The sequence below is a fragment of the Hippocampus guttulatus genome, chromosome 12, assembly GCF_054856545.1.
Source record: "Hippocampus guttulatus isolate MCC_2025c chromosome 12, RoL_Hgut_1.0, whole genome shotgun sequence".
Lineage (NCBI taxonomy): Eukaryota > Metazoa > Chordata > Actinopteri > Syngnathiformes > Syngnathidae > Hippocampus > Hippocampus guttulatus.
Window position 1 is genome coordinate 3950496 of NC_141272.1, and position 25970 is coordinate 3976465.

The following is a 25970-nucleotide window of genomic DNA, read 5'->3' on the forward strand; positions in this document are numbered from 1 at the left end:
CGGAATACTTCTGTTTCTTAGCGGGAGTTTTTGGGCTCCCTTCTGTGTTCTCCCAAGTTACGCACTGAGCAGTTTCAAGTGTCTGTTTCAAATGTTGAAATAATTCGGTTGTGCTACATGCTTTGGTTATAACAGCCTTTGAACATACTTTGTAATGAACAGTTTCAAGTGTATTGTCTGACACTGCCAACGCAAACTTATTCCAAATGACAAACTGCACCCTTTAGCTAACTAGCTCCTTTATATTCAAAGTCCGATCACGACTCACCTGTTTTCTTGGTTTCAGATGTGATCGGTTATCGCGCTAAGCCACTGGGCGTTTGTGATGGCATTCTCAGTCAAAGGAATGTGGCAAAATGGCCGCCCCCCTGAGATGGCTAGAAATGTATGGATTTTGATCATTAAATAATTTTCCACAAATACGGTATTAATCAGAAAACTGTGTTTAGACTACTTGGGGCACATAGGACATTTTATCACTTGACTTCTCCTTTAAGTCGAAAAAGTTGTGGAATTTGAATCATATTTACTTCCAAACTTTATGTCCATTAAGGTATTTGAGACATTAGGTTTGAATGCAGTCTGGAGAGAGAGAGAGAGTGCAAAATGTTAGAATGCAGAGCACCCACTTGTATATGCTCTCTAAGTGAACTGGAGTCAACTAAAGGTATATCATTGTGATTATGTCATGATGATCATTACCCTTGTGATCCACAATGTCATCATAGCCTTGAATCTCATCAATGGACATACAGTAAAAGTGAAACTCAATGATTTTCTGGATGACCTTGCGCACATAATGATGCGGCTGCTATTTCAGGCCCTTTTTTGCACACACCAAAGGAATGTGTCTTTCCCCTGTCAACGATCATTCATATGACTAATTGGAGCTTTTAAATGTGATGGCTCTTAATTAAACTCGTCTACGTTTACAACTGGCTTTAATGTGACGTGGCTTTCTTTCTCAATGTAGGACACATTGTCTCAAATTATTACATTTAAAGATGGAAGTCGTTATCACCTTCAGTCTCACATTCCCAACATTGTCGGTGCACTTTTTTTTAATTTGCTGTGCTTATTGCCTTGCTATGGCATGAGTTTCCGTAGCTTTAATGCTGATGTGTTCCTTTGTCCTTGGCACTCCTAGTGTATGGACGCTTAAGATTAAAAGCTACACGTAGGAGGGTGAAATGCAGAGAGTGGCTTAATCGGCTATAACTCACTGCACCAGCATAAAATGAAACCACTTCATGCTCTATTAAAGACAACTGGATTCACTGAACCAACCATCAGTAATTGGACTTTGAACAGACGATGTCTTTCACAGTAGAAAAATTCAAGGACTTGCTGCCAAGGTGTAAGAATTCCTAAGCTGGTTTTTGCACTGCAACAAAAAATCGAGACTGTTAAAACATTACAGTGAAGAACTGGGGTCTTTTGGCATTTTTGTTGAGTCATCAGATAGCAGTTACTGAAAAGTCAACATTTATCACACCATCCGTCAGATTCATACACGTCCACCTTTTGGACATGAGAAACGTGAGTTTACTTTCAAGTTTCCCTCAGATTGCACAAAATTCAGCTACCGTATCTTCCGCACTATAAGGCGCTTCGGATTATAAAGCGCACCTTCAATGAATGGCATATTTTAAAACTGTGTTCATATATAGGGTGCATCACATTATAAGGCGTATAGAATAGAAGCTACAATAGTGGCTGAGGTTGCATTATGCATCCACAAGATGGAGCTATGTTAAGGGAATACAATACAATACAGCTTTTATTTACATTGCGCTTTCACAACCACTGCAGTTGAAACAAAGCGCTTTACAGGCATTCAAAATGCTACGTCCAATAAATCAGAATATTGATCCATACATAAGTCACATCGGATTATAAGGCGCACTGTCAGCTTTTGAGAAAATCGAATGCTTATAGATGCGCCTTATAATGCGGACAATACAGTACTCATTTCTGATTCTGTGCAAAGATATTCCCTGCCTATGCTAGACGTCATCCATTTTTGCATGTCTAACCAAGCAACACACTCACGGCAAATAAAATAGCACTTGCTGTAAATCAAAACTGGAGCAAAAGCCAAATCACGGATACACATTTTGTGGTTTGTGACTGTGTGAGCCAGGTGGCGTAGTGTCGACGTTTAACACTGTGGGAGTTCAACGTTTATCATTTCTTTATCACTCTTGATATTGTCCGCATGTTTTGAGTTGTGTGGGCATCCAGTGTTTTCACCTGTTCAGTCAATTCAAATGTGGCACTCATACAGACTATAATCTGATCTGATCGATCCATCATAGGGTCATTCAGCCGTGCTTTCATCATTGATCTGACATTAAGACCACAAGGAATAAGTTGTCTCTAATTTTCTGCAAGTTTTCATGATAGCGCGGAGTGCAGTTGTTTTATGAACAGCCCTACTCTCCTTCTTCCGCAATTAGCATCATCATAAAAACAAACAGTGGATCGGTCTGAGGGGACAAGCAATTCCAGATGCATTAAAAAGAGACGGCTTCCTTGTCAAACATCCTGGGATCCACTCTGCTATCCACTTTGAATGCGCATCACAATGTTAGTTCAGGGGCTAACTCCGAAACCGGCGGTGTTGAATTGTGTAGAATGGGCACTATGTCTCATGGATATTCCCATGCTTTCCTGCATTATTGAACTGCAAATCATTGGACTGAGCAAGTGACTAGAGTCAAAGTCTTTGTGGTTGAAGTCAAGTATATTTTTCTTTTATAACCTCCAACCAAACTCGTTAACTTCACCAGCAGTGCTATAAAACCCTCAGAGGCATTTTTACTCAAGTATGAAGTGAACAAACTCTATCATCTCCATTTGTGTGGCTGCCGTAACAATTTCTTTTCAAACTCCCAAACTTGCTTGCAGACAAATTTACTGTTACGAATAAAATCTTTGACCATTCAGTTGATTTAACGTGTGGTAAACGTGAGCAAATATGTTTGTGCTGCAGGCTATCCCCGTTACACAGTGATTGGCGACCACGGCTCCGGGGAACATCATTTGCGAATCCAGCGTGTGGAGCTGATGGATGATGCCGTGTTTGAGTGTCAGGCTGTCCAAGCTGCCATGAGATCCCGTCCTGCCCGCCTCACTGTGCTCGGTGAGTCTGAATTAAGCACACAACGTACTGTATGATCCCATCCAAGATCTTGAGCCTTCAACAGCTTTGTTGTTGAATAACAACCTACAGTTTCAGTGAAATTCGTTTAGCAAGACTGTGCGGGGGAAAAATAGCTCCCGAATTCCCTCAACTTTGTACATGGGCCAATGAAGTAGCTTTACATTTTGGTGAGGATATATGCAAAGGGAGAGACACATGAAATATACTCAGGGCATTGAATCGATCACAGCGTGACTGTTCTGGTTGTCTTCGAAGATGTTTCACCTGTCACCCAAGCAGGCTTCATCTGTTTATGCACGTAGACTGGATAGGACAGCTATAGCCTATCTAGCCGACATGCGTGAACTGATAAAGCCCGCTGGTCTGAGGCAAAACATCTTCAAAGGCAACCAGAACAGTCCGATTACAATTGTTTCAGTGCCCTGAGAATGAAATGACCTGGATGAACGAGAATATTCACAGGCTGACGGAAACATCACGGCACCACTCGGCTGTCCTGCGTCCTCCGTGCACAAAGAAGTAGTCTGCTAACAAATGAGTTGAAAGAAGAAAAAAAATCATCAGGGCCTTGATGGGGATCTGTGCTCCACTGAGTGATATTCAAGGTACGATTGGTGATCTCCGAGCTCGGTTCAGCTTGGACACCACGTGAAATTGCACATTATAAGAGAAGAGCTGTCTTTCCAAATGCTACAATTCCATTTTGATCATTCTGAGGAAAAAAAAATCCCTAGAACTGCAAATTGTATCCTGTTAAAACTCGCACTGGACAACAATAAACTTTGGATATAATCACCAGCATTACAGCATTAATACAGTTCGGTGTTTTGCATCTTCAGCAAAATGAATAATGTCATCTGTTTTATCTTCACTTTTGCTTGGCCATTAGTTGCATTTGGTACTGTAAAATCCTTAGGGAATTGTTATTTCTTAGAGCAAGAATCCAACCAATTTTTAGTGATTTGATCTGCGGTACTCTGGGTCAGCTCAATGATGAGGAAATTAATCTTCAACTGATTTTCTATGCTGCTAATCAGCTCAACGGTTGTTGCTTTATCTGGCCTTTGCTGAATCTTACTGCTCCCCACCTCGGAGGGCGGGCCTTTGCTGTGAAGTTATTTTGGAGTCAGTAAGCAGAAAGTTAAAGAAAACAAGGAAAGAGTTGGGAGCGTGGCGACTGATCCACCTTATTGATCCGGCCTAATGAAAAGCGAACCTAACGATTTGTAGGGAAAAGGACTGCAGCGGAAACAGGGAGGTAAAGAAAAATTGAAGCAAATTAAACATAGAGGGAAAGACAAATTGAAGCATTGTGTCTGATTGGCCAACCCGCAGATGGATATCAGTGAAAAATCATTGGTACCGGTACTTCCATGCAGATCTGAAAAGGTCTAAAGTTTTAGGATTCACCCTCTTTTTCTTGCAATTTGGATAGATTTTTATTCGGTGAAGTGGGAAGAAGAGTGGCTGAAAATTTAAGTAGCCATGAATCCGTGAAAAAAAACAACAACAAAAAACTGTGAGCAGATCAGCATCTAACATGAATGGATAACAGTGTAAAGTGTTAAGGTACCGTGAAACGGGCAACTAGCCAGTCAAGGACTGACCCCAACAGGTGATGTTGGCAGTCATCCTGACTCTCAGGTTGTGTACCAACAACGAGCAATCTTTGCAAAACATCTTCATTTTATAATGAAATGAAGATATTTTGATGAAAGACACATCACTGTTATGGCTGGATATTAAAATTCTTGACTTGTCACAGGTTGTGATGTGATGATGTGAAAAGTACTTGGGGGGCTAGTGGCTATTAGTAGCGACTAATATTAGCGGGTAACCTTATTTCCTGGTCTTCACCTTGTCTTTATAGGACTTGAGAGTCTGCTTCCTTCCCACAACTTGTACCAGTGTTTATTCCTCTATTTTTTTTTTTTACAACCATCCTTCTTTGAGGCATATTCATCTTTTAAGGTCAGACACTATTGTTCAGGTTCCCAAGTTTACAAGCTAGGGAGCACCTGAATTTTGACTCCTTGCTCCCATGTTGTGCTCACTAGAAAATCCTGTGGTCAAAACGTAGTTGTAATTAAGGCCAAAAAATGCTAAAACTTAATTCTTGAGAGAATTATTACAAATGCTTGACTTTATAGAGCAAACAACAGGAGGTGTAGCAGTAGAGTTCACTGGATTTAATCCAGAATAACACTGAGAAAGCCTTTATTGCCTGTTTCGATGATTGAGGGTGAGAGAATTTATCATTCTTCCCTATTTCCCCATAACCACTAATGCAAGGTGTTGGTGTAAATCCCATGCCAAGAAAGTAAGTGCAGTGTAGTATACAGGGCCAGGGTGAGTTCCATGCTGTTGTGCATGAGAACTCAGGGAGGAGATATACAGCACGCAAGACAAAATCTAAGCTGTCAAATACAAAGATGGAGCATGTTTATTGACATGGGGGAAACCTTACACACCTGTGCATATGCACTGTGCATGTGAATACCAATAGAAACAGTGACAACAGAATCAATATTGACCTTTAACCTTCATTCTGTATTTCATAGCGCAACATCCATCCAAAATCCACTGTGTGGACTCCAGTCCACTCTGGACTGTGATGATCTCGGACACTGATATTTATGAACACAGGGTTGGACTTTTCCCCATCCAAAACAATGACGTAAATATTGTGTTTTCATGTTTTATTGAGGTCGTCCTCCAAACACACAGCAGTGCTGGTCTTGGCTGATGCACAAAATCAATCGAAGAGTATGTTGCTCACCCTAACATGCATTAGCTCATCATTTCGATTGATGAGTTATTCGTTACCTTCTAAAAGGGGAAATGAAATACAGGAATAAAATGCAGGGCTTTTGTTACTTTGCTGCAAAAGCATTCAAGTAAAATGTATGCAGTCGCCATGACTGCTTTAAGTTCCACAAAATGTTTCTCAAAAGCAACTTGTTTGGGACAGCATTACTATTTATGATGGCAACAATAAAGCAATGTGCAACATTGAGTTACTCTTGTGCGAGAACGCCCATAGATTTTTGTCACATACAGTACATGGGATGCTATGTTATTGAAGGAATTTGCATAAAACGGATGTATTCCAACTTGACACTGACTTGATATACTATGGATACCTTTAGATTTTTTTTTTTTTTAATCTACAGAGCTAGGTCAGCAACAATGTGACCATGGCCTTGTGACAAAACATTGAATTGATAGCTTGTCATTGCAAGAGTGATTGTGTGCTTTGTATTTGTTTTCCTCCAGCGGCATTGTTAATATGTTGGACTTGTGTAGTACTAAATATTCATGTCAACAAATGCCCAAGGGTATCTTTTGTTGTTGTTGGTTTATATTGAATCATTAATTTTAGCATACAAACCTGAAAACACTATTGCTCTCGTTTCAGATTTCCATTCTGCGGCAATTGACGGGGGAAAATACTAATACAAATGATCTACCATTTTTGTGCGCTCCCTATTTGTGTTTGGCTGAACGAACGAGTTACAATGAACTCTAGTTGGTGACTTTTTGTACTTTTCCTGAAAAACGCTATACATGCTCCACATCGCGAAACTTGATAAAAAAAAAAATAATAATAATAATAATTTCATGGTAAATGGAGTGTACAAAGTGGTGGCCCTGTGGTCCAGTGGTTAGCGCATTGACCTCACAGTGCAGAGGTACCTGTGTTCAATTCCAGCTCCGGCCTCCCTGCGTGGAGTTTGCATGTTCTCCCCAGACCTGCGTGGGTTTTCTCCGAGTACTCCGGTTTCCTTGCACATTCCACAAACATGCATGAAAGGCTGATTTAACACCCTATATTGTCTCTAGGTGTGAGTGTGAGCGTGGATGGTTGTTCGTCTCTGTGTGCCCTGCGATTGGCTGGCAACCGGTTCAGGTTCAAAACATTATATGGCCCACACAATATGGCCCCTTTTCTTTCCCAACAAATGAATCCTCGTAAAATGTGCATTTGTGTATCTGTGTGCATACCTGAGAAACTGCTGGCTCCCAAACAGATGTCGAGTGACAGCACTGACAGAAGAGTTTGGGTGATTTGGCCCAGCGAGTTATGCATGTTCCTGCAACAACCTGCACTATTGGTATTCCCTCTTCTCCTCATCGTTTTGACTGCTTTCTTTCCTGATCTATCCCAAACTCAGCAAGCTGTCGCAGTCGGTGACAGACGGCCCCATGCCTACTTTCTTCTGCACAAGCCAGACAACACATGCGGCTCATTGTTGTTCAGGACACGTCAGCTAAAGCACAGCAGCTACACATTACATATCTTCTCTCTGCCCTCCTTGTTCATTTCCAACTCCAAATAGTTTCTTACTCAATCGCTCACACCCTGGGAATGCCGAGGGGTGAATCCCCTAAATGGCCTCCATACTTCTTTGCAGAGGTCTCTCCCAAATTGAGTATAGCCCAGCAGGTCCAACATCGGCAAAGCAATTGCTACCTGGCTGAAGGTTGGAGTCAATCCCTGTCCTAGATTAGGTCAAATTAGCCTACCGTCATATACATATACTTTTTATTTTTAAAAGGCATTAGACATTAGATCTTATCCATGGTTAAATAGCCTATTATAAGGTGACAGGGGCGGTGCTGGAGGGAACGCCCAGCACTCCCGCCGCAAACTGAAATCAAAACAAACCGAAACATGACATTCCCAAAGAGGACCAATAGGAAAGTGCCCAAAACAGGATAAAAAGGTGGACTTTTGAAATCAGACGCTTTTAAGACAAGCCAACATTTGCGTAGAGAGCACTGCACTTCCAGTCGGCACACATATTTTGAAACTCAGATTCTCACTGTTTCCGTTGCACTGCTTAACGGGCTGAAATTATTGATCACACTGACAGGTTCATTAATGAGTCCCACATCAAACACTCGACCAAACCACTCCAATAAAACAAACTAACACTCCAGTAAAACAAACTATGGCTAATCATAACAAAACGTTGTCGTGTAGATGTTTTTGAATGCTACAATCTACGGGTCATTGACGCACACTGCTGAACAAACGCACAATCCTTCACACCCATTATTCTCAGAGTGCAAGTACAGCATATATGACTAAAAATTCGCAGGAGTGCGGACAGAAAATCCGCACTCTTGCAAACTTTGCACCCGATGAGAGGAAAAAAAAGCAGCGAGTGGTGCCAGGTTTGCAGTGAGTCAGACCTGTAATTAAAAAGCAGCAATCAATCTGTCCCACTGACCACACTACTTATGCCAAGACTATCGAATAGCTGCAGCAAAGAGCTAATTTAGAACCATTAGGGACTGCAGACTTTGCAAACAGCACAGTAATGATGATGGCTGATTCAAGTTCAGGGCTTGCACTCTGTATAACTGTCAGACCCGGCCGTAATAAGGTGGACTGAGTGGATGATTTTAAATGAAAAGAAATAACCAAATTCAATGAGTTTCACGTCTTTCTTTTATGATATGTTTTGGGTCCGCTTCCCCCACACCCTGTCCTCTGAGGCGCTCACAATGAAAATGATATGAAAATCTCTGCATGTGAGGCCCAAGTGCTCTTTGGGCAGTATGCAGTCATCCCAAACGATCAGTACGGTAGTAAAATGGGACTCGGTAGAGGCTGCTCGACAATCCGACAGTCTTAATTTGCATATCCATCCAAATTGCTCACCTTATTCAGTAGACAGTCTAGAGCCTGAATGTCGTCATTAATATTTCTTCAAGGGTAGCAGATCTGTAAACAGTCTTTAAGTGGTTCTTACCTTGCCCAAGTTTTCTTGGATTATTTTTTCCATCATCCTGCTAATGTAATGAAAGAAATTAATGAATACAGTGATGGAACATTATGCATAAAATCGGTACACTTAGGCTTATTTTTCTTTGTCGGGGGTTCAACAACTGCATCTCTTTTGTTCCCCTTTTCTTCGAAGAGGCTTTTAAGAGTTTTGCTATGTGTTCAGTTATGTGATGGCGATTGTACTTTCCAATCGGTCACATATTGTCAGATTATCCTCTCATCTCCATCATGCCATAAAACGCTTTTATGGCTGCCTTCTATGCTTGACATTTTACTAACGTGTGCTTTGACAGCACCGCTGCATTTTGCAATCAACCGCAGCCGTTTTTTATTTTCTTCTTCCGCTGAGTTTTGGTGCCAATTGATTCCCTCAATGACAAATGTTAGGCTCGTCTCTGCGTTGCGATGCTTGTCACACACTCCCCGACTTATTTACATATTCCATGCAACAGAACAGCACCATGAGAGCTTTGTGACCTCGTTTTTCTTCCACTTGGCGCGAAAGGACAAAAAGGTGTGGGCCTTCATACAAACTTCCCCTCCATTTGACGAAAATAGCACTGACCCGAGAATCCTCATGCTCTCCAAACTCTCTTGCATATTAATAATGAGCAGCGGATGAAAGGGAGACGGACAAACGAAGACTGCATTTTAAACTGAAAGACAGAATGGCAACCAGTGTGGGAATTGTCCTTGATTGGAAGTCCAGCCAAAATGAATTCATTGTCTGGTTCAATACTTTCCCATCGCACTACATCCAAATGTCTCTGAGCAATATAGGTCAACCAAATTTCAATTTGTCATTTCAAATTGATGGTATTTGTGATGTTCATTGCTTTGACGTGACACTTGAGAGACTAAAGGTACGTCATCACCAAGAGAAGGAACTGGCTCCACTATGTCTGTGTATGGCAGGCTTGAATGCAGCTCTCCTCTTCCAAAGTATTTCAATTACCAACTAATTCATCGGTCATCCAAAAGGAAAAACAAGTTACTTGGATGTGGGCATTCATAAATTTTGCCCTTACAATCGAAGCAGCACAAGGTATGGTTGCAACTGAAAATGGAAACTTCAACGTGTGGTATTTAAACATTTTTACGATCCACCACCCACCATCAAACACATTATATTGCCGGGGGATGTATACCTAAACTATACGATGAATTAGACCGCACAATAAAACAAGGAGTCGGGTGGATGGCTTCCTAGTAGTTCGAGCTTTTATTTATTTATATTGATGAGATGGGGAAGTGGGGGGTATTTCACCAAAACATAAAGAAATATGTAAAAATCAATTAGAAAAGTAAATGCTAATTTTAAAGATGAGGGGTTCTTTTGTTTTTTGTTTTAATTTGGCTTTACGCTCATATACTGTTCAAAATTGTCATTTGTCTCGGAGCCATATCAGGTCACGATGTCATCTGCTCAACATAAGAGCTCATAACCTTCAGCAAGATTCTACCTTTACCGAACACAAGCAATCCAAGTTAGCGTGTCACTATCTCTGAATAGGTTTACTTTTTTATGCTAGCTTCTCTAGTGATCGTCATGTTACAATTGCAGTTTGCATTTTTATTTTCTTTTTTGCCCTTAGTTACAAACCCCTACATATTTAAATATAGAAAAAAAGTAAGATAAACCAACTATTGATTTATCGACTGTTAATTTCACGAAGGTCAGTAAAACACCCACTTCTAGCACAAAGTGACAGAAAATTGCATTTCTGAGCAACCTATACTGCATTAAAAACTTACTCAAATGTGCAAGGAGAGATCAATAAAGGATAGGCAATTTCGACAGTAATCCTTTGGGTAATCCTTCGGAGCAATTATCGTAAAAATGGTTTGCAACAAACAAATAAAATTATATGATGCCGGTGGCCCCGGATGCCACAATTAATTCAAAAGTGACAGGGATAAGAACAAAATAGATCAATAAAGTATGGTATGCACAGCTTTTGCAGCACATCACATATTCCTTCATGCAAGCTGTCAAAGAGCCCAATTATACGTATTGTCATTAAATGTGCAAAACACTGTCCCAAATTACATTTCCTTTATTTGCATTCATCTCCGGTGCAGTCTGACAGCATAAATCTAACGCGTAACAAGCCTTCCTTCCAATCATGGCACTTGTGTAGAGAGATTCGACAGCTGCCTGCAGCCTTTGATTTCATCACGCCCCAGATCTGCATTGTAATGAGCATTCGGGTCAATCAATAATTCACTGCAGTTTGAGTTAGATGGAAAAAAAAAAAAAAAAAGAAAGCAGCTCATGGGTAAACGACGAACGGGACTTTGATCAATGGCATGTAGGCATATTATATATATTTGGCAAAGCTCGGGAAGTAAAACACATGCATAGCTGTGTGTCAGAGAATGGTTTGAGAATTACAATTAATGTTGATATTTCTGCTTGGATTGTATGGACACATATACGGGCAGATCTATTCAAAGGACAGAGAACTGATCATCTAAGCCACATCCGGCAAGATGATGTTTTCTAAAACATGACAAGGTCATTTTGGATAATAATTAAAACTTGACAATAACATTGATGTTCAGTTATCATTGACAAAATGTAACAAATGGTATTTTGGGAGCAAATTCTGAAGTCATAGCAGCTATTTGTGATGTGATAACATGTGTTGTCAATTTGCCTTAAAGACGTCAACTTTTTTTTTTTTTTTAAGTTTTTGGCCCAACAATGAAAAATGTGACGACTGCATATTACAGTCCTAATTTACAAGCTATCGTCACACGGTGACCTCATGGCTCTTCCTCTCAATGTCTGCGTACATAGTCCCACCTGAAGACCCCGTCATCAGCGGAGGGCCAGTGGTGAGCCTGAGAGCCGGCGACCCGCTCAATCTGACCTGCCATGCTGATAACGCCAAGCCAGCAGCCTCCATCATCTGGATCCGCAACGGAGAGGTCCTCAATGGGGCCATGCACTCCAAGGTAAGCTTCGAGGTGTGTCACATAGCAGGTTTGGAGACTCTGCCGGGAGGAAGGGAAAATGGGGCTTGTGCTGAGAAGTCTGCTTTCAGGAGAATTTAGTCAAATTTCAATTCACTGAGCACTTAAAAAACAACCACAGCTGCACACACAGTGCTGTACATAAAGTAAACACATAAAGACAAAGACTATTTCAATAAATGGACGGCCCGGTGAAACAGTGGTTAGCATGTTGATCTCACAGTGCAGAGGTCGTGGGTTCGATCCCGGCTCCGGCCTTCCTGTGTGGAGGTGTGAGTGTGAGCGTGGATGATTGTTCGTCTCTGTGTGCCCTGCGATTGGCTGGCAACCGGTTCAGGGTGTCCCCCGCCTACTACCGGAAGACAGCTGGGATAGGCTCCAGCACCCTCTACAACCCTCATGAGGGTAAAGCGGATCAAAAAATGGATGGATGGATGGATATTTCAACAAATTCATAACAATAACAATTAACACTAAAAATGTTTTTGCAGAGTGTCTTTGTAAAGTAATCATCATTGCCACAATTGTTTTTAATTTGGCTTGTTACATCTAAATAAGCCTACAAAAACAAAATACAAGTGTCTGTCACATTTTCCGTGGTTCTCAATTCTTGGCCTACTTTCAGACCACATGTTCCTTTAAATTGTTTGATGATTTTGAACTTGAGTCCATTGCAGTACAGTATGACGATATTGATATTGATGAATTGATAGTTGTCATTTCAGCTATGCACGTCAAAGGTGTTGTGACAGCATTTCTTGGAGTTTGTCTTGACAGGCGTTTGCAGAAGCACACAGAAAGTACAGTTTTACCAAATTGCTTAATGTGGGTATATTCCTTACAAAATATCCGTGCGAGCACAACTCTGCATAAAATTATTTCCTTTTTGGACAGATCCGGACCAAAAACACCTGTTGATTACAGTCTTTGCATTTGCTGTAAATCATTACTGCAAAGGTGCCACACATGCAGAGTTGTTGGTGGCCTTTTGCCTCACGATCCAGATGGCTTCTTGAAAGCAATTCCCTTGATAACACCGGTTGGAGTTTTGATAACAAAAACACGTTTTTTGTTGTTGTTGTTTTTTTGGTCCATCATACAAATCAACTGAGACAAGCAGATGGCAAGATCATGGAACTATCAGTGACGCTTCCCTTCTGTTATGATGTTCTTCTTCAGTTGCGCTTGTCTTCGTTTTACCAACCTGTTTCCAAAATCTGTTCAGCGGGCTGTCATCTCTGCTGGTGATTGACAGAATGTGTTTTTTCCTTGATTTTTAATCGTCACCACAATTCACACCAACCTGGCATCACGGTCACCTGAGCCACTCTGTGTCTTTACTGACACTGACCCCCAAGGCGAATAATGAGATCAATATTGCCATGTTCTATTTGCACCAAAAGCATCAAGAGACCAAGTACTTTCAAGCACGGACATCTCCCCTCTTCCCCCATTCAATGCTCTTCCCCACTCTGTCCTGGCTGCCTCATCGTTATCGACTTTTTTCAAAGAGCTAAAAGAGATAAATGCAATCGATTGGACCGGGACATATTACCACACTTATTTGAATAAAAAAATTGCTAAAAGTGCTTCTTGTTAATGGCATAAATGTAGAATGTGCTTCCTGTCTTCACTTCTGTACTCTTACAGAGACAGCACATGTGAAATGTGAGATGTGACATTGTGCACTGACACTCTTGATGATTTTCATTGGATACTCAAGAGGCTGCAGTTTTCAAGAATGCTCTCTAGTGACTATACAATCTCTCATTTAAAAAAACAAAAAACATTATTATTATTATTATTATTATATCCGTCGTGGCGCCCGTCACATATGTACATTATACGCTGCACTTTACTGTGTCGGGTTAATTGGGGCTGTGCGCTTCAGTTTCTCAACTTCAGTCCGCCAGGACAGGCTCCAATTTCTCACCCTGAATACAACAATACAGCATAGTCAATGGATGGATGGTCGGGGCATTCAAAAGCACGAAGTCCATGACAATATGCATGCCCGTGCCAGCAAGCGTAGTCCAGACATCAATTTGATGTCTTTCTCCCTCTCGTCTCTGTCTGCAGACGTTGCTCCGCGATGGGAGGAGAGAGACCACGGTGAGCACGCTCTACTTGTCGGCCTCCAACATCGAGACTGGCCAACAGATCATTTGTAAGGCCTCGAACAAGGCAGTCCCCAATGGCAAGGAGACCGGTGTCACAATTGACGTCCAGCGTAAGCACATCACTTCATCTTCTTTGACAGGGGATATGTAGAGTAAATCTTTTACCTTGTGGGGTTTTTTGGGCAATGCTTTCTTTAATTGTTCTAAGCTCCTGTTTTCATGTCGGTGTCATTTTGAGTTGGAAAATGCCGCCCTGAAACCTTCCTGAGTGTGGATGTAGCGCAGCTTTGCACTGCTGATGCCGTGCCGTTCTTCTATAGACGGCAAACAAGCTATGAGTGACTCGACAGCATCTCTGCTGGTCACAGCCAAGTGTTGTGATCAATCCAATAATCAACAATCAATTCCACACGCCTGGTCATAATTCTTCCAGATTAATATATTATCCCTTATTATACTAATCACTAGCATTTACAGTAGATAAACGGCAACTCATGTCGACATTCAGTGTTCCACTCCCTTTACTATCAATGACCTCATACAATCCTCATAATAGGACAGATGAAATAGCATTGCATCTTTTATTTTTTATTTCTGTATAAATATGGACAGAGCTATCCATCTGTCGTGAGCAGGATTTATCTCTACTATGATTGCATCGCGACCGCCATCCGTCTTCCTTCGATGAGAACATGTGCGATCTTTTATTAAAACAAGCAAAGCATACCCAATGTGCAAAAATACTTGGGGCCGCTTGTCGCGGAATCTTTTTGAGAACTGCTCCTAGTGAGAGAGGGGAGCTTAGTACAAAAGGGATCTTGCATCGTTTGCAGCCCTGTCAACACCATTAAGCATGTCTAATAAAGCAGAAAATGCTATTCAGGGGGCCATTATGACAGGCAGCTTTGTTCTTTGCAGTATGTGCATAAAAGGAGGCAAACATGGCAAGAGTGGGCACCGCATGATCTGGCCACTTTAGGCACACGAGTCTAAAATATGTCTTTTGTTTGCATTCCTTGGAGTACGCCGAAGCTATTTTTTTCTGTCGCTCAGTCATGGGGAAAGTATCCACACTCGTACAGTATATATGTAGATATATCACTAAACCTAATGATGCTTGTAGCGCGGTCGTCGCCGTGCTATTACAACTACAATTCAACCCAAAAAACTGAAAACAGAAGAGAACTATAATTAGCACTCTAAAATGTGCACATTTAAAGGTCGGGTTAAAATAAAAGTCCCACAGCGTGAGAACAAAGTGAGCAACGGCGGAGACTAATTGTCGTGACTCAAAGTCGTCTCCCACAAGGTTTAGCCTCGACACCATCCCTCTTTAACACATTCCTCCCCCCCTTCTCCTTCTCCTCCTGACTCGACAGGTAAGTGGCGCACAGCTCAGCAGAGCTGATTTCTTTTCCGCTGACATACACTTTCAAATTAAGATGCAAAAATGAAACATGCCGTAATTGAACTTTGATTCACGCGTGTTGAGTATCAATTTGCTTAATTTCCATGCTGCCTTATTCAATTACAAGGTTCTTGGCTCAGCAGCAGAATTTAAAGCACAGCTTGTTTTTTTTTCTTCGTTTTTTTTTTAAACAAGCGTTTTTTTTTCTGTGTTGTTGTTTTGAACCAGTTTTATTTTGTCCTTATTAGAGGCTCATTTCTTTTGTGACACGACCTTCTTATTCAATTATGGACCACAAAGAATTAAACAAAAAGAAGGCCGTTCGGAAAGAACAGATATTCAGTCATACCACAAGGAATTAAACAAAAAGAAGGCTATTGTGGCAGAACAGATATTTGGCAAGGTTGTGTCACCTGTTCAGTGAATTATTAAATCGAAATTGCACACACTTTGCCCTTCCCATACTGTCGATATTCTTTGGGTTTTTTTTGGGGGGGGGGGGGGGTTCCGCTTTGAATGGGTTGTATCCATATTTAGATCATTCCAAAAAGTTGATCTACTATAAAAATATCATTGGTAATCACTGATCAGAAATGTAGACAGGAAGTTGCACACAAAAGAAAAAGTCGATTATATTCTCTTGTTAGTTGCTAACACTGGCAATAGCAGTTCAAAATTGACAAAAATTCCAGGACACGTTGTCAATAGAGGTCCACCAAAGCTTTCCCGAAGGGCAAATGTGCTGTGAAAAATTTAGTGACATTTATGGGTTTTGTTTGAGAGCGATAGTAGTGTATAGTAGATGTGTGTTAACCCGGAAAAAATATATATATCTGCAAATTATTCGCTTCAACTGACTAGCAGATACAAGTTAAAGTTGAGATGACTCAAAATGTAAGCCTATATAACAGGAAGGGAAGCCCCTTGATAATTGTCTTCATGATCCACTGAGAGGTGCTTGGATACGGATGGAAAATACATATCTTGCCTGTTTTGAAATATTCTGGCAATACAGAGTTTGCAGATCAGGGTAGAGAAAAGCAGTGAATAAGCAGCCAGTGTGAAGTGCTGCACACACGCTCACCTGCTCCTGATAACACACTCCACCAGAAAGGCCGTGAGAGGAACATATGCTTGCATCATAACTACACCAACATGTGTTTATAATTGTCCATTTTATACACTTTATGCATATACCTGTTTCGTCTTTTTTATGTTGAAATGCAAGCAATTTGCATGAGATTTTTCTCCTCATTAAGCCATGTTCAAAATAAATATATTCGACAACATCTTTTGAACAGCCATGCTCTCATGTGTCTCAATAAGTGGTGTCTCAGCGGAGCATGAATATAGGAGGGATTAATGACGGGTACTGTAAATGGTTCTTATTAGTCTAAGTGGATCCCTGGTGAGGGGCCGAATGCAGCAGGTTGCTGAAGGTAAACTTCATTTTGCAGCTGCTGCTTTTCCCTCACAACGTATTTTCATGACCATGCGACGCACCGTATTAAAAGGTGTGGTGTCAGTTGCGGCTGCTGTTTCTGTATTTAACACATACACAAGGTGCATTGTATTATTGGACGCCGGCATGGTAAAACGCGTGCGACCTTAAAAAATACGATAGCATGCATGCACGCTAGTTTATGTTTTTAAAAAGGCAGTTCGGTTGTACTTTGACGTGTTTTCCATGTGAATGACCAAATCCGTTCCAAGCCCCGCAAAATTCAGACATAAATGTTTTCTAAAGCATAAAAAAGCATCGAAATATGTAACAAATACCTGTTACAATTAGATTATTGCACAAAAAATAAGAGTTGGGCATAATGTAAAAAAAAACTAAGAATAAATCATAAAAAATGATGGTCATTTAACTTTTAAATGCATCCTCAACATTTTTTGCCCTCTTTAGTTCATGTTCTTTCTCAGAAGTGGTTTTTGCCTGGCATTTTGATCCAAGGACGTTTGCTTCTGTCGGCTTTTAAGAATCCTTCGAAAATGTCAAAAAGGCAAACAACAGCACAGTGAGCGATCGCCCGACTGGTGAACACTTTTTCTGGGTCATTCACATTTACGTAAAACAATCGGAATGCCTCATGGCCCAAGGAGCGAATGACGTGGACGCTGCATAGACACATATCTATATATCTACATACAACAGAGGTCCCTCTTAGCCAATGGGATGCCAGGATAATGCTCGGAGTCTTGAGTCACGAATCGCCAATGGCAGGGCAGCTATCAGTAAATTGCGTTCAGGAAATTCAGAGATTGCCCACCTTTCTATTCATGTGTCCTATTGTTTGAATGGAGCTGCAATCATCCGTTTGCCTCTCTTTTTTTTCTATACATCAAATTATCCTCAAATGAGGGTAGTTCGAGCGTGTTTTTTTTTCTCCCCCTCTCCCTCCCTTGTTTCTTTCTGACTTTCGGGTTGAGTGAACGCTGGCGCGTTTTGGCTGCCGCTGCTCAACCCGTATTGTTTTGTGTTTTTTGTTATTGTAAAGTGTCCTTGGGTGTCTTGAAAGGCGCTTATAAATAAAATCTATTATTATTATTATTATTATTATCCCTCTGACACCCGTTCCCTAGCAACTCTTCGTTTGATGAAGCTAAGGAATCAACATTCTCAATTATTGATAAGCCGTTGCCTTCACAGTGTACGGCCCACTCTGCAAGTCATGCATTCATACATTAAAATGGCAAATGGACTTTTCTTTTAAGGCAACGTATGTCATGGCTTACAGGTAAAAAATAATTGTGATTTTGCTACAGGTGTAAAGTCACAATGGCACCATCTCTTCCGAATAGGCCTTTTTATGGGTCAGCTTCAGTCCTTGGAGGGGAAGATTAATTAGCAGACGGACTGCTTGTAATGTGTGTTTTTGTTGTCAAAAGTCTCTCGGCAGCTGGACCTGAAGAGTTAAAAAGAAAATAAAACTAGGGCTTGGCGCACATAAAAAGTGCAATGTTAAATGCTTTGTAGAATGTGTTGTGAATTGGCTTTGACATTTGTGTGTCTATTAGCAACGCCCCCCCCCCCCTCCCCATTCCCTTCCACCTCTCCCCCAACTCTTTAATGTCTGCTTTGCTGCTCTTCAGCTTCTGGCTGGATTTTTATTACAGGCCTCTCCAGTGCCACATCTGTCATTTTCGCCTTTGAGGTTCCCTCTGCCCACATTTTTGTCCACGCAATTAACCACTTGCATGGCTAAAAACACCCAACGGGCTGACTAACATTGCTCCAAGTGTAGATTGCTTTGACACACACCCACATGCCCTGTAAACAGCCACACATACTCATTGCGAAAGACTATACAGAGAAAACTCACCAATGCAGTTAACATATCGTTGCCAAAGGAGGAATATGAGTTTGTTGTGGTTTTACGGTGCACTCACTTCTAACCTGGCACCGTCTCGGTGAAATAACTGCTGGGGGATACTTACATGACTTGATAAGGATTTAGAAAAGCCTTTGTAGGGGAAGTAACGAATTGTGGTGTGTTTCACTCCGAGGAATAAAATGGTGCGAAGAACATGGGTTCAATTTAAATGTTGTGTTTCAGTTGTGACTGTTTTTTTCAAGATGTAATGACTATCAACAGTATTTGTCTGTCCACTTACTGTATCTAACGATCTATTGGCCTGCGTCATTACTTGTAATTACTTTTTTTGAAAAATACAGGAATAGTAATATGGCAGAAGGGTGTTTGCCTCGCTGTTTTGAGGTTGGCGGTTTGCGCTTGCCTGTACAGTAATCCCTCGTTTATCACGGTTAATGGGGACCGAAACCACCCGCGATTGACGAAAATCAGTGAAGAAACGAACCCCCCGCCCCGTATAGGTATATGTACATGTGTATGAGTATAAATAATATTTATAAGGCCAAATATAATGGTATACGTAGATGTTTGTAGTAATTAATATTACTTAATGCTATATCGTAATATATTTAAACATGTATAAATTAGGTTCGGGTAGTGTATGAATAACGAAATACAGTAAACACATGTATGTAGTACTGTATATGTTGCTCTATGTGACTTGCTGTTGTTTTGCTGACTTTCACTGCCTCTCGCAGACCTTTTGCGGACTTTTTGCGGCATTTTTCTTTTTTAGGAATATGTTTGAAATTTAAAAAAAAAACTATTGTGAATGGGAACACGCGTTTGTCTGTATGTGGCCAGCAATTGGCTTGCGACAAGCCCCCATCTTTCACCCAAAGTCAGATGGGATCCGCACCAGTTCGCCTCCAAACCGAATGAGGAAAAGCACTATTTGAAAAGACTGGATGGACCTTATATGAAATATTTTTACACAGATTTTAATATTATATTTGAAAAACAAGTAGTAGTTTGATTGAACTTGAAAAAATGACCATGTGCCATCCCTACATTGATTAAATTGTCAAATGGTTTGAGTTCTTGATTGCTTAATGAGACTCATTTTGTATAACAGAAGGAAATAAGATTTGGGGCGGGAAATGCTTTTTAGCACTGTATGTTGGTCATGTTTATTGGGAGTGTTTTTTATTTTTTTATTGGGAAGGACCAGACATTTTTTTTGTGTCTCACTATGGTAGAAGTCACACCTACACAAACAGTGTTGTTGGAAAATAGTCCAGTTTTAATGTAACGTCATACTTGTTTTTTGGATCATGTCCTCCTCGTGGGCTTCATGACAGCTGAGCAAGAGGCAAAACATCTGCACCGCTGCAGGGCAAAAATCAGTTTCCCTCCACATTAAAAAACCACCCCCGTTTGCAGCCATACACACTTCACTGTTTGGCGGCAGAACATGTTTGTCTTTTGTTTGACTGCTCTTCATCCCCGTCCAAGTACAATCCCTTGTCATTACATTAGAAGTGTTGAACATAGAGAGCAAAGACACAGTGCACATTTTGAAACAGATGGCAGTGCAAGCATCAACACACACACGCACAAAAAGCATCGCTTACCCAAATGACTAATCTACTGTCCTTGATGCTGTAACAGAATATGACCAGAACTACAGATGGCAAAAGGTAATGATGTTGCTGGGGTGAGTCAAGGAAAAAGAGTAAATGCCTCAGCACAGGTTTTTCTCTTATTTTATTTTCTTCATTTTGGCAACAGTGTTGAAATTCATGAAGGATATAAAAATGTTCTTTGAATTCCATCTCATAGATAATACCGCACCAGACTGTGCAAAAGGCCCAGAGGAAAAAAGAGGATCCGAAAAACATGGTCCAGTGATGCGCAACGTGCATGTAACTCTTTGCCTTGGCTTAATCAGGGGGAGGAGGGGTGGGGGTAGGGGGGGTGGGAAAGAAAAAAAAACACACTTTTCCCATGCAGTGACAGGAAAACCGCAAAACCACTTCACTAGTCAGTGAGTGTTGGTCTACAGAGTAAATAGCATTGTCTTTTCTTTTCCTTTTCTTTTTTTTTCCTTCCCCCACTGGAGACAGCCTTGAAATGGAAATGAGCATCTACCTTCAAAAGGAACCCACCTTTTCACAATTAGGATAAATAAGTTGTTTATTACATTTGCATAACCGGAATGCCTGTTATGTCTCTCTGATGTTGCTCATTGTTACATTTGTCGTGAATTGCAGTGTGGACTCCTCAATTTTTATTTACTTATTTATTTTGCAAATTGCCATTTACTGGAACTGATTACGAAGTCAAGTTTTCCTTTGATTTCCTTCTCAGCGTATTGTAATCATGATAGGTCATAAAAGGTAGCGGTTATTCCGAAACACTTACCTGTATTCTGTTTTCATGAGATCAGCTGGGTGAAGGAAAGATTAAAACATGGCAACAAAATCATATGAAGTCTGAATATGAGGGTATCAAGAACAATTTGCAATAGTAGCCACATAAACATCGAAAAAAAAGATTCCGTTTAGTACACAAGGAAGCGTTTTTTAAATGCTTTTTGTGTCACTCAGATCAGGATGAAGTCATTACGACTGCATTTAGGTTGGGGCAGGGGTACCCCCACTTTTTCAATAACCACTACTTATAAATTAACCAAGTCAATATGATCCAAAAGTAACATACAAAAGAAATTCTATTTATTTATGAATGTATTGAGAATTCTATATACTGTATTACAATAGATGTGGGTGTCGCTTGCATTACCGCATGAACCCACGTTGCGCAATCATACTAGTGTACTTTTTTTTTTTGTCTTTGCTTTAATCTGATGATTTGCAGTGAATTGAATCAGTTAGAGATGCACAGTTTTGGACAGGAGCTGCTGATGGCAAGCTCTAAGCACAATTCCAAATGATCATCGCTCATGGCTGAACAGTTCTGGGACTTGATGTTTTTATCAACGGCCTAAAAATGTCGCTCCATATTTCCATTCTTTGGTGAAACCGCACTTGCAGATGAGGCAAACGCACTTCAAAAATCACATTGTGTATGTGTGTGTGTGTGTGGGGGGGGGGGGGGGGGGTCCCTCTTTCACTCCGTGTATGGAAATAATTGGCTCCCTATGGCCCCTAATCATTTTGATACTTTTGATTAAGTTGAAAGTAGAGAAAACATATTGGAGGCTAATATGGCAACTCGCTAGTTTGATCGAGTTTTGCAGCAGCTAGCGCCATTGTGTTTGCATGCGCGGTGACACATGCAACAGGTTTATGAGTGGCTGCCCTGTGCGGCAATCGAGTGACAAAGTTCATCATGGATGACGATGGGCTAACATGTATCTGTACGTGTGTTTATTTATTAATATTATTATTCTTCAATTCAATTCAATTTTTTAATCCATTCAGTGGTTTTGAGAGGCCACTGTTGCATATACCAATAATATAAAACTGAGAAGGCTGGCAGTGAATCAGTTAATGCTCTGGGATAGAGCCACTCTTCCATTGCGAACGACTCGTCAATCACATTTGACAGAATGGGTGCTTCATATTTTGTATTATCGTTTGTACTTTTGTGGGGGAATCATGTTGGATGTTAATGTAATCACACAAAAGAAAGAATCATTATGATGATGATAATTATGACTTCATCCCTGTAATGGTCTAACTCTTTAGAATGTTTTCATTTCCAATGAATATCCCAACTTTGTCAAGATAGAATTACATACCTGTCAACTTGTACATTTTCCCCGTATTTTATACGGTTTTTAATCATTTTCAAATCATGTACGGCGTATTACAACTTTTATACGGGAAATAAAAAACAATTGTGAACCGATCTCACAAAGACCATTTTGGCTCAAATCCAGATCGTCTCACCTGCTGGTAGCCAACGACAATGCCGTCATCGATCGCTACTATTGTCACGGCAAACCAGCAAAAGTAATCCTCAATCGCATATTTTTTTTCATCGCTGCGTACGGTCGGATTGATAAAGCATGATGTGCGCATGCGTGGTAAACCGTTATACGGGTTTTCGTTGCTTTGTAAGGGGAATCTTAATCGTTTATAAGGGCAGCTATTAGCCGAGGTTGACGGGTATGGAATTACTTCATTCTAAAATGATGAGAAACATGCCCTTGTAGGAAAATTCTTTCTGGTCACAGTATTATTTTATATCTTCATTTGACTTTTTCTCCGAATGCTTCCTTGCCTTTATATAAATGTCAGATCTTATGACTTTATTTTGACAAACAAGCAGCCAAGGAGAGCAGACAACGTAGCGTCTCTTTTCAGTTCCCCACGGGATGTGTTCAACATGTCACTGACACTTTTACTTCATATATCTTGTTTGTGTCTGTGCTCTCTTTTAGATTTTCCTCTTGTCAATCTCTCAGTGGAGCCTCAGCCAGTTCTTGAGGGAAACCTTGTGCGATTTCACTGCTCTGCAAAGGCCAATCCACCGGTCACGCTTTACAGGTGAGGCAGCGGAATAGGCATCCGCTGACGATGTAATATATCGTGCTTTAGTCGAAAGATTTCCGTGCTCAAATTCCATTTTGTGGGTCTTTTAACCACAGTGAATTTAATGAATGTCCTTCTGGCGGTGTCAAGTCAAAACCAAGAATTATTGTGTTTGGACAAGCAGCACCTTTATGCACCTCGCATGAGGTAGCCGCTAAAAGTAAAGACCTCATCAACTCATGAAGGGAAGTCGTGTCATATCTGCGAGGTTGCAGTCAAACAATCCTGCGATTTGTTATGCAGCTTTTTTTGCTTTGTGGTCAAGAGCTCAAGATCACAGCTTTTTTGTTGTTTTTGAAAAATTGCTTTGTGTTCAAGTGCACTGTAGGGTGACACGCTTCCCCCTTCGGGGCTGTGTTTGCCTCGTGTACATTCTTGCGCAGGAGATGGATACACTGTGTGCACTTAGGGGACTACTGTTCATCCATATGATTTTATTTTTATTTTTTTTACTGTCGCGCTCTTTTCACTATTTTCAGCATCTAAAAGTTGGAAATGATGTCCATCACTCTATTTGTCAATACCAACAACAAAATAGACGTTAATTGTGGGTCTTACATTCTTATGAGGGGCTCTCAAAGAGTGATTTGGCAAGAGAACTGTGTGCATGTGTGCGTGCGTGTATGTGTGTGTGTGTGTGTGTGTTGGTTGGGGGACTTTTGTTCAAAAACAGGGTGAAAATAAATGGAATGAAATCGATGGCAAAAGGATGTGGTTGGCCATGAATCGTGCAAAGGTACCGACTGAGAAATGAAATGGATGTGCTGCACACTCACAGGTGGCAAAACAGAGACGTTACCTTTTTTTGATGGATTCGGGCCTTTTGAAAAAGAGAGTGAAGAGTGGAGATGGGTGGGGGGTAGGGTTGGTGGTGGGGTGCTTTCAGTGATATTGTTGAAAACAAGGTTGGGATTTGATTGTGTTGGGTGCACAGCCGCGACGGTGTGTCTATTGCACCTGCAAAGAGATTTCACCGCTATTGTTATGTGACTGGATCAATGCTTGAAGCACAATTCTCGCCCGGATACCAAGCGCTAAGATGCCCTGGCAGGTATGAATTATTATTATAATTGATTTTTTATAATTGATTTTTTATTTTTATTTTTTTATTTTATTTTTTGTCGATGCCTCTATTCCATATATATATTCTGTATATATTCGATATACTCAAATCATACCTGGATGGCTTATGATCTTGAATTGTCTGTCCGTACCATAATTGCTAACAACCTTTTGTTGTAATTATCAACAACCTTAACACAGTGTAGTTGCTCTTAGTTAACCTCCCTGCACTTCGATGTTGCTGTGGTGTCTGTCTTTTTTCGTGACTGACACAAGCATTCAATAATAATCCAGACAGTCTATTGCCTTTTGATTCTTCAAGGTTAGAGCCACACTCTTCCCCCATCTTTCTAAGTCTCCTACTTAGATTTATCTGCGGTTAATATGAGAGCTTCACCATTCTATGTACTATTGGCATTTGGAAGTGGATGGTAGTGGTGGGGATTTTTTTTTGGGGGGGGGGGGGCATCATGCACACCTGAAAGCCTTTGACTTGTGAGAACCCCTCACAAATCCACCCTCCGGAGAGCAATACCACGAGAGGAGGACAGGAAGCTGATCAAGCAGTGTGAGGGCTATTATTCAGTGCTAATACACTCTGTCTCCCGCAGATCAGATAAAGCACAAGGACAGGCTAGCTCTTAGATGAACAGCCTCTTTTCCATCCCTGGGAGAGCCATCCATTGCCAACGTGCACTGCACCACTTTGCAACCCTCCATTTACCAGACACTTGAAACGAGGGTCCGAGATACTGCCGACAGTAGGCAGAAGTCATGGAGCTTTCTGATGACTAAAACCACTTGAGTTTGACCATGAATCTAACTTGAAGCATTACGTCTTGAAACAACGAATGTAATGAACTAGATCGGGAGTTTCTGACGTGGTGCCTGTGGGCACCAGGTAGCCCCCAAAGACCACATGATTAGCTCGCCGGCCTGTTGTAAAAATCATTCACCGGTGATGGGACGATTAGGATTTCCCAGGAATGATGTAGCTGTGATTGTCGATCAAAGTGTGAACACTGGTACGCTTTTATAGAAATACAATATTGCATATTGTCATCTATTTCCTTATTGTTATGAAAAATTAATTACCTGCATGATGAGTGTCCTCACATAAATATCATTCATTGTTCATTACAACAAAATTAGACCCATATGGATTTTATATCTATACACACACACACACACACACACTCACTATTTTTGGGGGTGAGGGGCTGGAGACTGACTGCACTATTTTTTTTCCTTGCTTAATGCTTACAACAATGAAAATATGAATTACAGGCAGAACATTTGACTGTTTTATAACACTATGTCCTTTAGTATTTGTTTATAACAGGAAAGTCAGCAAAAAAACAAAAAGTGTCACACAAATGAAATTGATATTGTATTTATGCTACTGTTTGAAGAGCTAAAATCGGCTAATTCAATCTGATGCCATCATTAAAAGTAATTTGAACATCAGTAATTTTAAAAGTCCTTTTGTTTGTTTCTCAGGCAACAAAAAAATTGAGACATGGAGGCCTTTGGTTCCAAGCTCCGTCATCAGCGATCTTGTC

The 25970-nt window shown here is 40.8% G+C and overlaps 1 protein-coding gene across 7 annotated transcripts in view; it reads left to right on the top strand.

Moving 5' to 3' along the window:
- kirrel3b (kirre like nephrin family adhesion molecule 3b) overlaps positions 1 to 25970 on the top strand; it is a 136268-nt gene that overhangs the window by 88215 nt on the left and 22083 nt on the right. For all 7 annotated transcript variants that reach the window (XM_086125802.1, XM_086125803.1, XM_086125805.1 and 4 more), the window contains exons 4-7: positions 2996 to 3145; positions 11767 to 11924; positions 14022 to 14172; positions 23196 to 23301. In XM_086125802.1, coding sequence (XP_085981928.1) covers positions 2996 to 3145; positions 11767 to 11924; positions 14022 to 14172; positions 23196 to 23301 — 565 coding nt within the window. The remainder of the gene's footprint in view (positions 1 to 2995; positions 3146 to 11766; positions 11925 to 14021; positions 14173 to 23195; positions 23302 to 25970) is intronic.